This window comes from Tasmannia lanceolata, unplaced genomic scaffold, assembly GCF_043159265.1.
Source record: "Tasmannia lanceolata isolate RefF3 unplaced genomic scaffold, GAP_Taslan_0.1 ptg000015l, whole genome shotgun sequence".
NCBI lineage: Eukaryota > Viridiplantae > Streptophyta > Magnoliopsida > Canellales > Winteraceae > Tasmannia > Tasmannia lanceolata.
Window position 1 is genome coordinate 28,631,064 of NW_027518692.1, and position 12,467 is coordinate 28,643,530.

The following is a 12,467-nucleotide window of genomic DNA, read 5'->3' on the forward strand; positions in this document are numbered from 1 at the left end:
TGGTGGGTGTAAAATGGTGTGCCACACCCTATCAAAACATAGGTATAAAATGGTGGCCTCATGCTATGCATGAGATGAAAGAAAATACTATTCCATGGAAACAAAATTCTCAGGTCTGGAAGTTTTACATTTTCATTGGGAAAATTTTTCAATTCGGTTCCGTTCTTTTCAACGTAAAAATGGACGTTAAATTTGTTTAATGTTCATTTCTACAACATAAAACAAATTTTACGGTCCATTTTTACGTCGAAAGAAATGGAGCCTTCCGGAAAAAAAATGTCAGTATCACGTGGAAAAAGTAGATAAAATGGCCATTTTAAGTAGAAATATAAGATTTTAATAGATTTATTGAACAAGAATGCACTACAATATAATGGAGTTTATTCTCCATTAGTTTTTCCATAGATATGTCCTCATTAAAATTACAAAACAAAAAAACAAATGATATTTCCACTGCACAGTAATTGCTTCTCCATGTTGGCTTTAGACCCCACTTTCTCTTCCCAACCTCTCTCTCACCATTTTAACCCCCATATATCTGCATCACGTCAGAGAAAGAAAAAAAATATAAAGCATACATTAGAGTACACAATATCAATGTAGGGATGATATGGTGCACTTCATTTGCATCATATCATGTCTGATGGTTGATCTATACCATCCATCTGGTGTGTAACACTTGGGTCCTGTTTGGATTTCAAGAAAAAACATTTCTTAGGATTTTTTTTTATTTCTACAATTTAGAGGGAAATGATATGATTACGGTTAATTTAGCAGGATATCATCATAAATTGAAGTCCCCTTCTAAGTAAAAATTGAATAGGGTCAGTCTAAGTCATCTTTTATTGTGGGTAATAAAGCATAAATTTAGAAATATTTTTCCTTTTCAAAATTTTCTAAAAATTTAGTCTTAGGGGTTCTTTGGATATAGGTAAAAAAAAATTTATGGAAAATAAAGTTCCCTCCATATTGTTATCTTTAAGTAGGCATTTATTCTACTAATGAAGAAACAAAGGCCTTGTTTAGAAAATATCAAAATATGGTTGTGCTAAGAGAATTCAGGCAATCCAAAGTGGGCATCTGGGCCTAAAGAAAAACAAGAAGAATATAACTATGTTCTTACCTCCCCATCATCATAACAGTGGCCTGAGGATTTGTTCCCGGTGAGTTTACAAAAGTCGAGCTATCGATGACTCGGATTCCGTCGGCTCCGATGAGTCGATAATCGGAATCCACCACCGTTCCGACATGGCATCCCCCGTGGTAATGCCAAATAGTGACCACAGTGTCCTTGCAAAATTGCTCTAGAGATGCAGTGTCATTGGTGTGCTTTGGTATCAAGTTCACATTAGCCTTAACACTCATGTTGAGGAGAATTTCCATGGAATAAGTAGTGTCATCTGTAAGGTCCACGATGTGTTTCGACCGTACGATCTTTTCGATCGTACGGATGCCGAGGACGCACCTTCTTAGATCATCGGGGTGGGAGAAGTAGTTGAAGGTGACGGACGGATTATCGGCCATGTCAGTAGTGATCAAGCTGAGGTGGCCGGTCGAGAATGGGCCGGCGATCTTCTCTAGTATGAATCCACCCATAAAAGCCTCATGGGGTAGGTCTCGCTTGCTTTCGATGTAGGCTCGAATGGCTTGTGGGGTTCTTCGCTTGGGGGGAAGAGTAGAGAGCTGCCCAATCTGTTTGGTTTTAGACAAATTAAGGATTAATTATCTTATATGTGAGATCCTAATCCCTGAGCATATGAAAAAGTTGAAGAGAGAATTAATTAGAGTTATTGTGAGCAAACCTCTGCTGACATAATCCCATGGTTTCTTTGGATGCTATCGGACGATTGGCCGAATCCGCTACTCGCTTCGATAAAAGATCCCACCTTTGTAATCCCTACGATCTGGATTAAGGATTGTTCCACGGGTCTCTTAGTTGGTATGAAGATTGAATTACAGGGATTATCCGACATCCCTTTTCCGACGAACTCGTTACGGAGTACCACTTGGATCTTCTTCTTCTTTAGCTCGGCTTTCGGCCCAATGCCGCTCAACAACAATAGTTGTGGACTCGCGATCGCACCTGCCGACACTATCACCTCCCCATTTGCTACCACTGCTTGGTGTTGGTTCCCTTTCTCGTCCTTGAAAATAACTCCGATGGCCTTCGGCTTCGGCCCTGCACCACCAGGAGCGCACGCTAGACTTATTAACTGGATCACGGTGTATAGTGGATATATCACCTTGACACGTTTAGTTGATCATAGAGGCAGGCCCACATACGCCTATGAAGATATCAGGCCCACTAAGAGGGCCCAAAGATCTTGTGGGGGGTGGGCGTAGCCATCTTTATGTATGGTCTTGCTGATTAAATTGTGTGTGATGGGACCTTGCCAAAACAATCTCTGTCTACTGGATCACGGTGTATAGCAGAATGGTCACCTTGGGTTGATCAAAGAGGCAGGCCCACAGGCTTCTACAAAGGTATCAGGCCCATTAATCCGGCCTGGTGGAAAGTATAGATCAAATGGGACTGACCTTTGGCTTGCTAGAACCCAAATTGCTGCAACTCGAACCATAATTTGGTCAAAAGATCTTGTGCATGGGCGGTTGGCCTAGCCATCTTTATCACCTGTGATTTACACTGTGACCCAGTATATTCTTTCGAGTGCTGCTAAGCCTGCTATGGAGACCGATTTAGGGACCTAAAGTGGAACCGAACAAAAATTGGTGACAGGATCCCCAGTAACAAGGAGTGTTTTGGTGTATACGCCACTGAAGACCATGAACACACTTGTGTTGGTAAGTAAAATAGGCCACCTGGGGGCCACCCAAAAGGCATCAGTACCACAACAAGTTCATGGGCTCAATTCATCTTCAACCATTTATCAAGATTAGATGATGATAGAATAGCATATACACCGAACATTCAGTGTAATTTTATAAACTTGATCATTCTCAATTTTACCTCTAGTGTCAAACATGATCCTTTGCACTGTGGCATGTAACAAAACCCTAAGGTTTTTAGGGTTCCCAGCGGCGAGGAGATCAGCGGCGGTGTGTCGGTGGCCGTCCTTATCGAATATCGTTCCTCCGACCTTCGTCCCATATAAATGATCATATGTGTATCCATTAAAGGGTAAGATTCCGGCCTCAAGAAGGCCATCCTTGAAAGCCGATTGCCAAGGTGTGAGCTCGGGCCAATGAACGATTTGTTTCTCCACCCATGGATATGACTCGTTCACTAACTCACTATTCCAACCGGCTTTCGCGATGAAACTGCAACCCAAGCCCCACCAAAATACTCAACATTAGTGCATATACGTAATTTTCAGTGTATGTGCGTTTAGTAGATGAAAAACGTAATGACATCTGTATCCCTCGTTTTGATAATGGCTCTCCTTTCTTCATTAAACACTCTTATGATACATGCATGTGCAATGTGTACCAAAATAATCACCTTTTGGGCTGTTTGAACTTTGGATACATGGATGATTTAATCCAAGATTGTAAATTCTTCTATTTTACAAGCTAAAACCTAGATTTTATAAGCTAAACTCTACATTTTATAATCTTATACAATCTAAGATGGTAAAATCAAGGTTTTAGCGAGTAGAATCCAGGATTTTACAATCCTGAATTATAAATCCTTGTCTGCAAATCCCAAAGTCCAAAGCTGGTTATTGAGCTCAAAATTAAGGCAATGTCGAGTCCAATAATCAGTTTGTTTTGGACTCCAAATCAATTCTCAAAATCCAAAACCAGCTAGACCTTCGAAAAGTATGTATCCATGGTAGTCTTCTTGTCCCCATCATGAGAATTACGTGACAATCTCCACATATGGGAAGGGGTTGAAAAGGGTTATCATTTTCATTTCACAGAGTAAAGAATCTAGGATTTTACAAGCTAAAACTTAGGTCTTGTTCGTTTGAGATTGTGCCAACTGATTGTGACCCCTAAACCAATTATTGGACTCAAATTTAAACCTACTTTTAACTTTTAAGTCCAATAATCAATCTAGGGCTTACAATCGCTTGTCACAATCTCAAATGAATAGGGCCTTAGATTTTATAAGTTAAACATAAACCTCATCTGATTATTGGCTCAAAATTAAATGTAAATTTGAGCCAATAATCAGCTAGTTGGGGGTTCACAATTGGCCCTCACACAATCTGAAACAAACAGGGCCTAAGCTAAAACCTAGATTATATAATCCAAGATTGTAAAATCAATGTTTTAGCTGGTAAAATCCATGTCTATCCTAATCGGAAAGCCCCTCTAGTGTAAGAGTAGTCATAAATACACTAGAGGAGGCTGTCCCAAGTAAAAATGAGGGATTAATATATCATTTCCATAAATTAATTGACCTATTAAATATTTCACATGCTAGGAGGTTGTCACTCGCCACACTACTTGCATGATGTGGGTTATTTATTTAGGGATTTGCTATGGATCCATCACACAAGGATTTTCGCGGGCCGGTGTTGCATGAGAGAGCAGCCAACTGAGATAAATAATTTAATACGACAAAAACTGTGGCTATGTGGCTGCCCACTCATGCAACAAACTGTCCGCAAAATGCCTTCTGCAATGGTCCCTAGCAAATCTTCTTTTGGGTGTAGGGCAGGAAAATAAAAGGAGGGGAAAAGAGTGAAGGGCAAATCTTCCTTATTTTAAAAAAATTACTGTACAGACCACACTATTGGATGATCCAAACTGTCCATGTGATAGGCCACAATGTAAATAACCAGGTTATGAACAAAAAATCATTTCTATAGTCCATAGGGCTCTGTTCACTTGCCTTCTTGAGAAAGGAAAGGAGAAGAAAGCAAGCCAAATTTTCTTGTGATTTGATATTTTCCCGCTGTTCACTCGTTTTCTCGGGAAAGCGGAATTACACAGGTGGAAAATATAAATAATGACGTGGAAAACCAACTTTCTTGCATTTTCCCTCTAAATTTTCTAACCAAAAGGATGAGAAAATTACTTTCCTGAGAAAACCACTTTGCCTGCATACTTTCTTTTCCTTTCTTTTATTTTCCTGCAGCTAGAAAACAAGTGAACAGAGCGTAGAGGAACTGCATATTATGGAAACCTCTATAGATCGGAGGGCTAGGATCATCCTATGGAAATGATTTTCGGAGAACAACCTATTTACGTTGTGTTCCATCACATGGACAGTTTGGATCATCCTATGATGTGGTCCATACAATACTTTTTGAAAAATAAGGGACTATAAGGGCTTACACCCTATAATAAAATCACATATATCTACCATTAAAAAAGAAGAAGAAGGATAACGATATCCAAGAAGACAGACTAGCGTTCGGGTTGTCCGAACAAGTTATCCTCATTTGTGCCAATAAGCTATTTTGTCAGAATTTTGTCAGCAATGTATGGGAACAACGTGAAGACACGCTTGTGTCAGGATTATCAAAGGATACATTTGTTATTTCTCAAATGATTTGGATAATTTTTTGTCATAAAAATTTACATTCTTGCAGTTCCACTTCCTCACCAATAAAATTTACAGTCCTGCAGTTCCTCAGATAAAGAGGGCTGTCAGTGCAACCCTGACACAAACGTGTCTTCCTAACAGCCTTGGGGACTGTTAGGAGGTTCAATGACACGGGCGTGTCTTGGTGGCATACCGATGGGACCCACGTGTACACAACAAGGACCCTCTATGAATACTAGGAGGCTATGAAAGTTCACCAATGAAGAGAAAGATAGCCAAAATACTTACATGGAGCATTCCCTTGGCTATAAATCAATTCATAATTCACTAAGTTAGCAGATGAAGAAATGATTATTTCCACCCTCTATTGTTTGTCTTTTCCTAAATAACCTTTTGTTTTTTTTCCTAGATTCAGTAAAATACAAAAAAATATGGTCAAAATATCATTTCCCCACAACCTTTCTAAGCATTTCTACCATCTTTTGTTTGTCCTTTTCTTGTGAGCTCTGTTTTCCATGTAAAATGGATGTAAAATAAAATTTTACACACATTTTTTACCTTAGCTGGGCCACTCTAGACTTGAACCAGGGGCCTCCCCCACACATATCCCATTAAAAAAATCAATAGTTCGAAACAATTAAGACTTTTTCAAATTATTGAATGCAGTTACTAATTCATGATCTGATTCTGATCTAGTTCATTGCCTATAAGAAGTAGAAAACACTCTAATATAGAGTGAAACTGCTTAGAAATGAGACAAATTTGTTTTAAGCCCATCTTACTTTGAAAGAGAGTGGGAAAAGAAGGACAAACAAAAGGGGTGAAAATGCAGCCAGTTTTAGAAAAATACAAATGATACGGGTGGAAATGCACAAAATGGAAGGGTGGAAATGCACAAAATGGAAGGGTGGAAATATCATTTACCAACATAAAAAATGAAATAAATAAAGAAAAGAAAAGGAGCATACCTTGGGCTGGCTCTGGAATAGAAGCCAGCATTTATGCTGGTGGCACCCCCCAAAACCCTAGCTCTTGTATTTATGACTCCGTCGGTAGAAATGAAGGCTTGTGAAGGTGAATTTGGAGCAGTATCCGTCAAAGATATATGGAAGTTTTGCATATAAGATATGTTTAGGTTTCCATAAGGAGACCCACCTCTCTCTAACACTAAAACACTGAAATTTTGAGATAAGGTGGCTGCTAAAGGGCACCCAGCTGTTCCACCTCCCACTATTATATAATCAAAAGATCCTCCTTCATCACCAAAAGAGCTTGCTTTTTTAAGAAATGGGTAGTTGAAATTGGAGAAACTGGCCCCTGCATTTGCATGGAAAAGGGTGTTATATAATCAAAGAAAAGATATAATTTTTATGAACTAAGGGTGTTTTGACGAAGGGAAAAAGGAAATGAAGAAGACCCATTTCAGGTTTTTATAAAGTTGATGTATTCTTCATCTTGTTTTGATAGAAACATCCCCTCTGTTTTTAGACAGAGGCAGGGAAACAAAGAAATGGGTGTATCTATCAAAACAAGAAGGCTATAACTATCAGTCTCCTTCAAAGATTTTGTTTTCTCACACCTTTTCTTTTCACTTTCCATGAAAAAGAGTCTTTCAAAAAATTTCTTCTGACCAAAAACAAAAAAGAAAAGAAAAGAACTAAAAAGGGCAATGGAGGAAGAACATGGGAAAAAAAGAACCAGTAAGATTTTTTTTTATCATTTTGAATATTTATCTTAAATTTTAACTGATATAATCTTATAATAAAGAGGAAGTGGGGAAAACAACAAGCACTTGAAACCCATTTCCATTATTCTTATATTAATCTAATCTCACTCTAACATCAATGAGATAAAAAAAGGGAAAAATTGAAAAAATAAATAAACAAAAACCATATTTAGAAACAAAAACACAAACTTCAGAAGTTAGTCTCCCACAATCAAGAATATTATTTTTAATTTTTCTATTTTTCAAACTTCCCAAATGTCACCAATCAGAGAATCTGATGAATCTATATTCGAGTTTAAGAAATAGCACTTTTCAATTTCCCCTCTGTTTACCTTTTCCCCCTTAATGTGATTGATATAACAGAAACACTATAGGGCAAAAGAGAAAACCCCACATAAACAAAAACATAGGAAAAATAAAATTTTCCTCTTCTATCCATGAAAAGAAAACAAAAGACAAAAAACTAAGAAAAAAACAAAGAACCCATTTAGGTTAACTGTAGAATCCATGAAAAAAGAATAAAAAAAAATAAAGAGAAAACAAGAACCTTGGGATGAACTCAGTATGCTGAGACAGAGAAGGATCTTGAGGAAAATATTTTCCATCTTCAAAGCCATGGAATACAACCTTTTTCACGAGTTGCTTGTCTCCACAGAGGGTCAAGGGCCTGAATATAAGGAGGTGGGGTGTAGAAAAACCGGTAAATCAACCTCACAGTATTAAAGAAAAAGTATAAAAGAACTGGTAAAATCATTTATGAAGGCCATGAATGCTTGGTAGGAATTAGGAACCAGTGATGGATCCAATATACAAATATGTATACTGAGAAACTCTTCTTTTGGTCACAGTACAGCTCTCACACGGATAGAGAATTGGAAAATGAGACAGTACGATTTGCTGGTCTTATTATTATATTGTGTTTCATGCAAGGTGGTGGAAATATCAATTCCCCTCTTGCAGTTTAACTACTTCTGTGATCTGAAGTTCTGAACTTTAATTCTGTACAACTTGGTTGTATTGCGTTTTTAAGGGGAGGGATAGATCGATTCCCCAAATTGATAAATCGACTCCCCATGTGTCTTTCTCTCTCCTCTAGGTTAGAGAGAGAAAGAGGAGAGAGATAGACACATTGGAGTCGATTTATCCATTTGGGGAGTGGATTTATCACTGCCCTGTTAAATTCAAAGATAAAAAAGAAATAACAGAAGCATTGGACACCTGATCCAAACCGTTCATTTGTTGGGCCACAACATAAATGGTTGTGCCCTAGAATCATTTCCATGGGATGATCCTAACCCTTCTATCCATAGAGGTTTCCATAATGTGCATGTCCTATAATTCGGAGGGTTAGGATCATTCAATGAATTATATTTGGGGCACTCAATAAATGAACGGTTTGGATCATCGTATGAAGCAGCCGTACAATACTTTTTGGAGAAATACTCGACTATACGGTCGCACGTGTCAAATCTAATGGTAACTCTAATCTTCTAAAAGTTGGGAAATGTATGAGATCTAAACCGTTCATCTAATGGATCTGTCCATGGATTGGGCATAACTTGAGAATTACACCGATTGAATGATCATAACGTCCGGATAGGAATCTTGAAAAAGTCCTCGAATCCAACGGCTGGTACTGTCCTATGAGTGTTTCTTTTAGGATGTGGCCCACCAACAATGAGGCTCCATGATGAATTGTCCGGATCTACTGTTATTCAATTAGGCAGTAATAAAAAAAAGTGATTCAACTTTAGATTATGGTAATCTGATAGGTTTTATATGGTGCAGCTAGTTGGTCCCACATGAATAGATGATCTAAGCCATTCATTTCTTGTCGAACCAAAAAAGAAAGAGAGAGAGAGAGGCCGTAGAATGATTCTAAACCTTCAATTTGTAGATCTTTTCTGTACTGTGTCTATCTAAAATAAGACCCACAAATTGAAGGATTAAGAATTTAGGATCGTCCAATGGCTTATGTTTTGGGGGCACGGCCTACCTACGGTGGGACCAAAAAGATGAACGGCTCTGATCATTTTCATTCAATAGATAAGGATGCTTGTGAAGGGCATGCCCTCATTATAATACATAAATACAATGAGCACACCCACGGTCCCACCTCTGAATGATCAGAAGTTCAGAATTGATTTGATAGGCCTTGCTCCCTCTATTCAATGACGAACTTTTTCACTTACAATATTGGATGCCAAGCTCTTGGATGATATGCATGATTTTTAAGGATTTGCACATCCAAACTAAAGCCTATCAAGGAATGTAACGTATCTTTCACGAAAGGGAAATCCACTAGGCCTTAATGGCCCAGCTAATTGTATTCCAACTTCCAAGGAGGAGGTCGCACCCTAATCAATAATAAGAGAGAGATAGAGAGAGAGTTGGACGGTTCTGGAAAGTGTGGATCTATTTTTACTTGAACTAGGAGACAGAATGAGAGAAACTTAAGTAAGGCAATCAGTTATATAAGGTATTATTACATAGCATATGGAAATACATGAAAAGAGAGAGAGAGAGAGAGAGAGAGAGAGAGAGAGAAAAAGTGCAGAGTACAAAGAGGTTTGCTTGGATGTTGGGTGGGTGGACTCTTGTGCTTGATCTTCCAAGGTTCCGAGTGTTAATCATGGAAGAATATGTTGATTAAGTAAATAAAATAAGAATAAAATGGTACCCACATAAAGAGAAAACATTGGTTTTCTATTCCCTTTATCCACAACAGTTCTATTCACAAAGGAGTGACGAGAGAAAAATCTCCAAGTGTTTTGAAACTCTAAAACACCAATATACATGTGATCAAAACTCTATAAATATGGGTTTTGTTTGATGGAACACTCTCATACGTTATTAGCAACTTTGTGTTGGGCATCCCAAAAGATAAGGAATTACACGTTGCACAATTGTAGATTGGAAAGTGTGAGTTGGTGCACTGATGCTATATTAGCCATGGTCTTGTATATTAGGAAAGTGTAATTTACACTTGCCTAAAGTCCAAAGATATCATTCCTGTAGCAAGGGATTGTATGATGTTAATTTTGTAAATCTTTGTATATTAATTCTTCTATTTGGGGAGAATGAAACGACACACACAGAAACAAATACATTACTTTGCTTTACATACGTTATAGTTGAAGTTCAATCTTAAAGAGGGCCCCTAATGTGAGGAAAAATTGGGCCTGGAAGATCAAGCCTTCAGGTCTTCTTAAGATTTGAAGATCTCTCTCCTTGTTCGTAGCGCAGCAGAGTTCGTGATTTTAAAGGTTTGAGGGAATTCATGATCTTCAACTCTAATTGCCATGGCCGGAGGTAAGTTCCGCATTATATTCAAGTAAATAAAGTTATTAGTTAGTATCATAGCAGCCTTCGTCTTCTTCCTTCTTATGTTCAGGATAAACATCCGAACTCTTTTTGTACAAGCTGCCCAGCGGTATAAGCGTTCAATCTAAGATCGGTCGGCAAAGTTCAATAGAAGGTCATGCCACGGTTCCAACGCCAAAGATGGCACTCCAATCCTACATCAAGGTAGTTCCCGGTGATTTTCCAAAGTTTAACTAGAAACATATATTTTGGCCGTAAACTTTGCCACTCTTCTATGAAATGAATCCTAATGAGAAATGTGTTTTCCTGTAATAGAAAAGAGAGAAGAAGAAAGGTGCGTTTCGCAGAAAGCCCGGTTCACTTTTGGAAGAACAACAGATGAATTAAATGAATAAGACAAGATCTGGTAAAAAGTGAACCTGTATGGCTGTTGTATGCTAAGTGGCATTCCCCGGAATTGCCTGGCAAATCCCTGTATTATATAGGAGTGCCTTTCCTGAAAACCATGGATCAATGAAAGTACCAAAAATTGGAGCAACTTCTCAACACTAAAGTTGTTTATTTTCAGAGTTAATTTGTGTCTCAAGGGAAAGGACAGAACTTAATGCAGATTCGAATGACCCACGTTGTATTCGAATGACCCACGTTGTATTAAAAGCATACTTCACTACAAAGCTTTCAAAATGACAATCAGATTTCAGTGAATAGTAATGACTATTTGCTTTAAACAATATATCTGGTAGCCCTAGGCAGTGTTTTCGAAGTCTCACCAGAAATTGGAAGCCTGTAACATCAGGGAAATGATATTCACACTCCCTTTTTTATAATGGCATTCCCCATTTCATTAAATACGTTTTCGATGGCCATTGCCATCAAGAGCGAATCGAAAAGTGTAAATAAAAAGTGGTGCCATTACTAAAAATAGGGGGTGGGGTTGTCCTTTTCTTAACTCGTACAAAAATCAAATGTTTAGCTGAGGCTCAGTTCAATGACCATGGTAAAATCTAATGAAAAAAAAATCTCTAAAATCTAATGAAGAGAAAATACATAATTGAGGAAAAGGATTGTACGGTCGAGCGTACCAAGCTTATTGTACGCTCGAGTGCCCAATTACATGTGGGCTCACTTTGTTAGGACGATCCAAAGCATTCATTTGAAAGGCCCTCCTTACATAGATGGGGTGTGTACCAAAAATCAGCTCCATAGGATCCTCCTAATCCATTCATTTGTGGAGGGCAAAATGGACATACCACAAATCTGTCCATTTTTGCCCTCCACTTTTAGAGGGGTTAGGATAATTCAATGGAGCTGATTTTTGGTACACACCCTATCTATGATAAGGCCTTGCAAATGAATGCTTTGGATCACCACAAAAAAAGTGAGACCCATGAGATTGGGCACCCGAGCGTACCATAAGCTTGGTACACTCGAGCGTACAATCATTTTCCTCTACATAATTAGAATTGAAGTCTCCAAAGTTTGGTACACTCGAGCGTACAATAATTTTCCTCTACATAATTAGAATTGAAGTCTCCAAAGTACTTCTTGATCGATGGTCCCCATTAGCATTAGTGCCAATCCATGTTGGGATTGAAGGCTTTTATATAGTACCTTCACCGGTTGTTGTCTCGGGATCTTGAGACTTAAAGACTAGGGCTATGGTAACTAAACCGGTGTCTCATGCTCCCATTACTCACACCCTCTCCAGTGTCTCCATCTCGCCACAAATATTCCATGGAATATTTTCTCATGTGGCCAAACATGGCCATTTGCCCACAAATATTCCATGAAATAATTTTTCATAGTTTCCAAACATGGCTTTAATTTGTGGTAGAGGCATTGAATCAGGAGGAAAAGACAGGCAAGCTTTTGTTTTTATATTTTTGGCAAGTTGTAGTTTTAGATAGAGCACATGCAAAGGTGGTAGGTGTTTATACCTGGAATTGGAGAATGTAGAAT

At 38.3% G+C, this 12,467-nt stretch overlaps 1 protein-coding gene across 1 annotated transcript; it reads right to left on the reverse strand.

Moving 5' to 3' along the window:
* Positions 1-314: 314 nt before the first annotated feature.
* HTH (Glucose-methanol-choline (GMC) oxidoreductase family protein) lies at positions 315-8,053 on the reverse strand. The gene is made up of 6 exons (XM_077354483.1): positions 7,732-8,053; positions 6,427-6,775; positions 2,969-3,279; positions 1,803-2,179; positions 1,124-1,692; positions 315-538 (listed from the first exon to the last, which is right to left on the reverse strand). Exons 1-6 carry the CDS (start codon positions 7,799-7,801, stop codon positions 484-486), a joined length of 1,731 nt encoding a protein of 576 aa, XP_077210598.1. The 5' UTR covers positions 7,802-8,053; the 3' UTR covers positions 315-483.
* Positions 8,054-12,467: the final 4,414 nt, after the last annotated feature.

Excerpts from the sequence above, each read along its gene's own strand:
- HTH (XM_077354483.1), bottom strand. The coding sequence starts at position 7,801 with ATGGCTTTGAAGATGGAAAATATTTTCCTCAAGATCCTTCTCTGTCTC. Across the intron at positions 2,180-2,968 it reads GATCATGTTTGACACTAGAG|GGCCGAAGCCGAAGGCCATC; the intron begins GTAAAATTGAGA and ends CTGGTGGTGCAG. Across the intron at positions 539-1,123 it reads ACTGTTATGATGATGGGGAG|ATATATGGGGGTTAAAATGG; the intron begins GTAAGAACATAG and ends GACGTGATGCAG.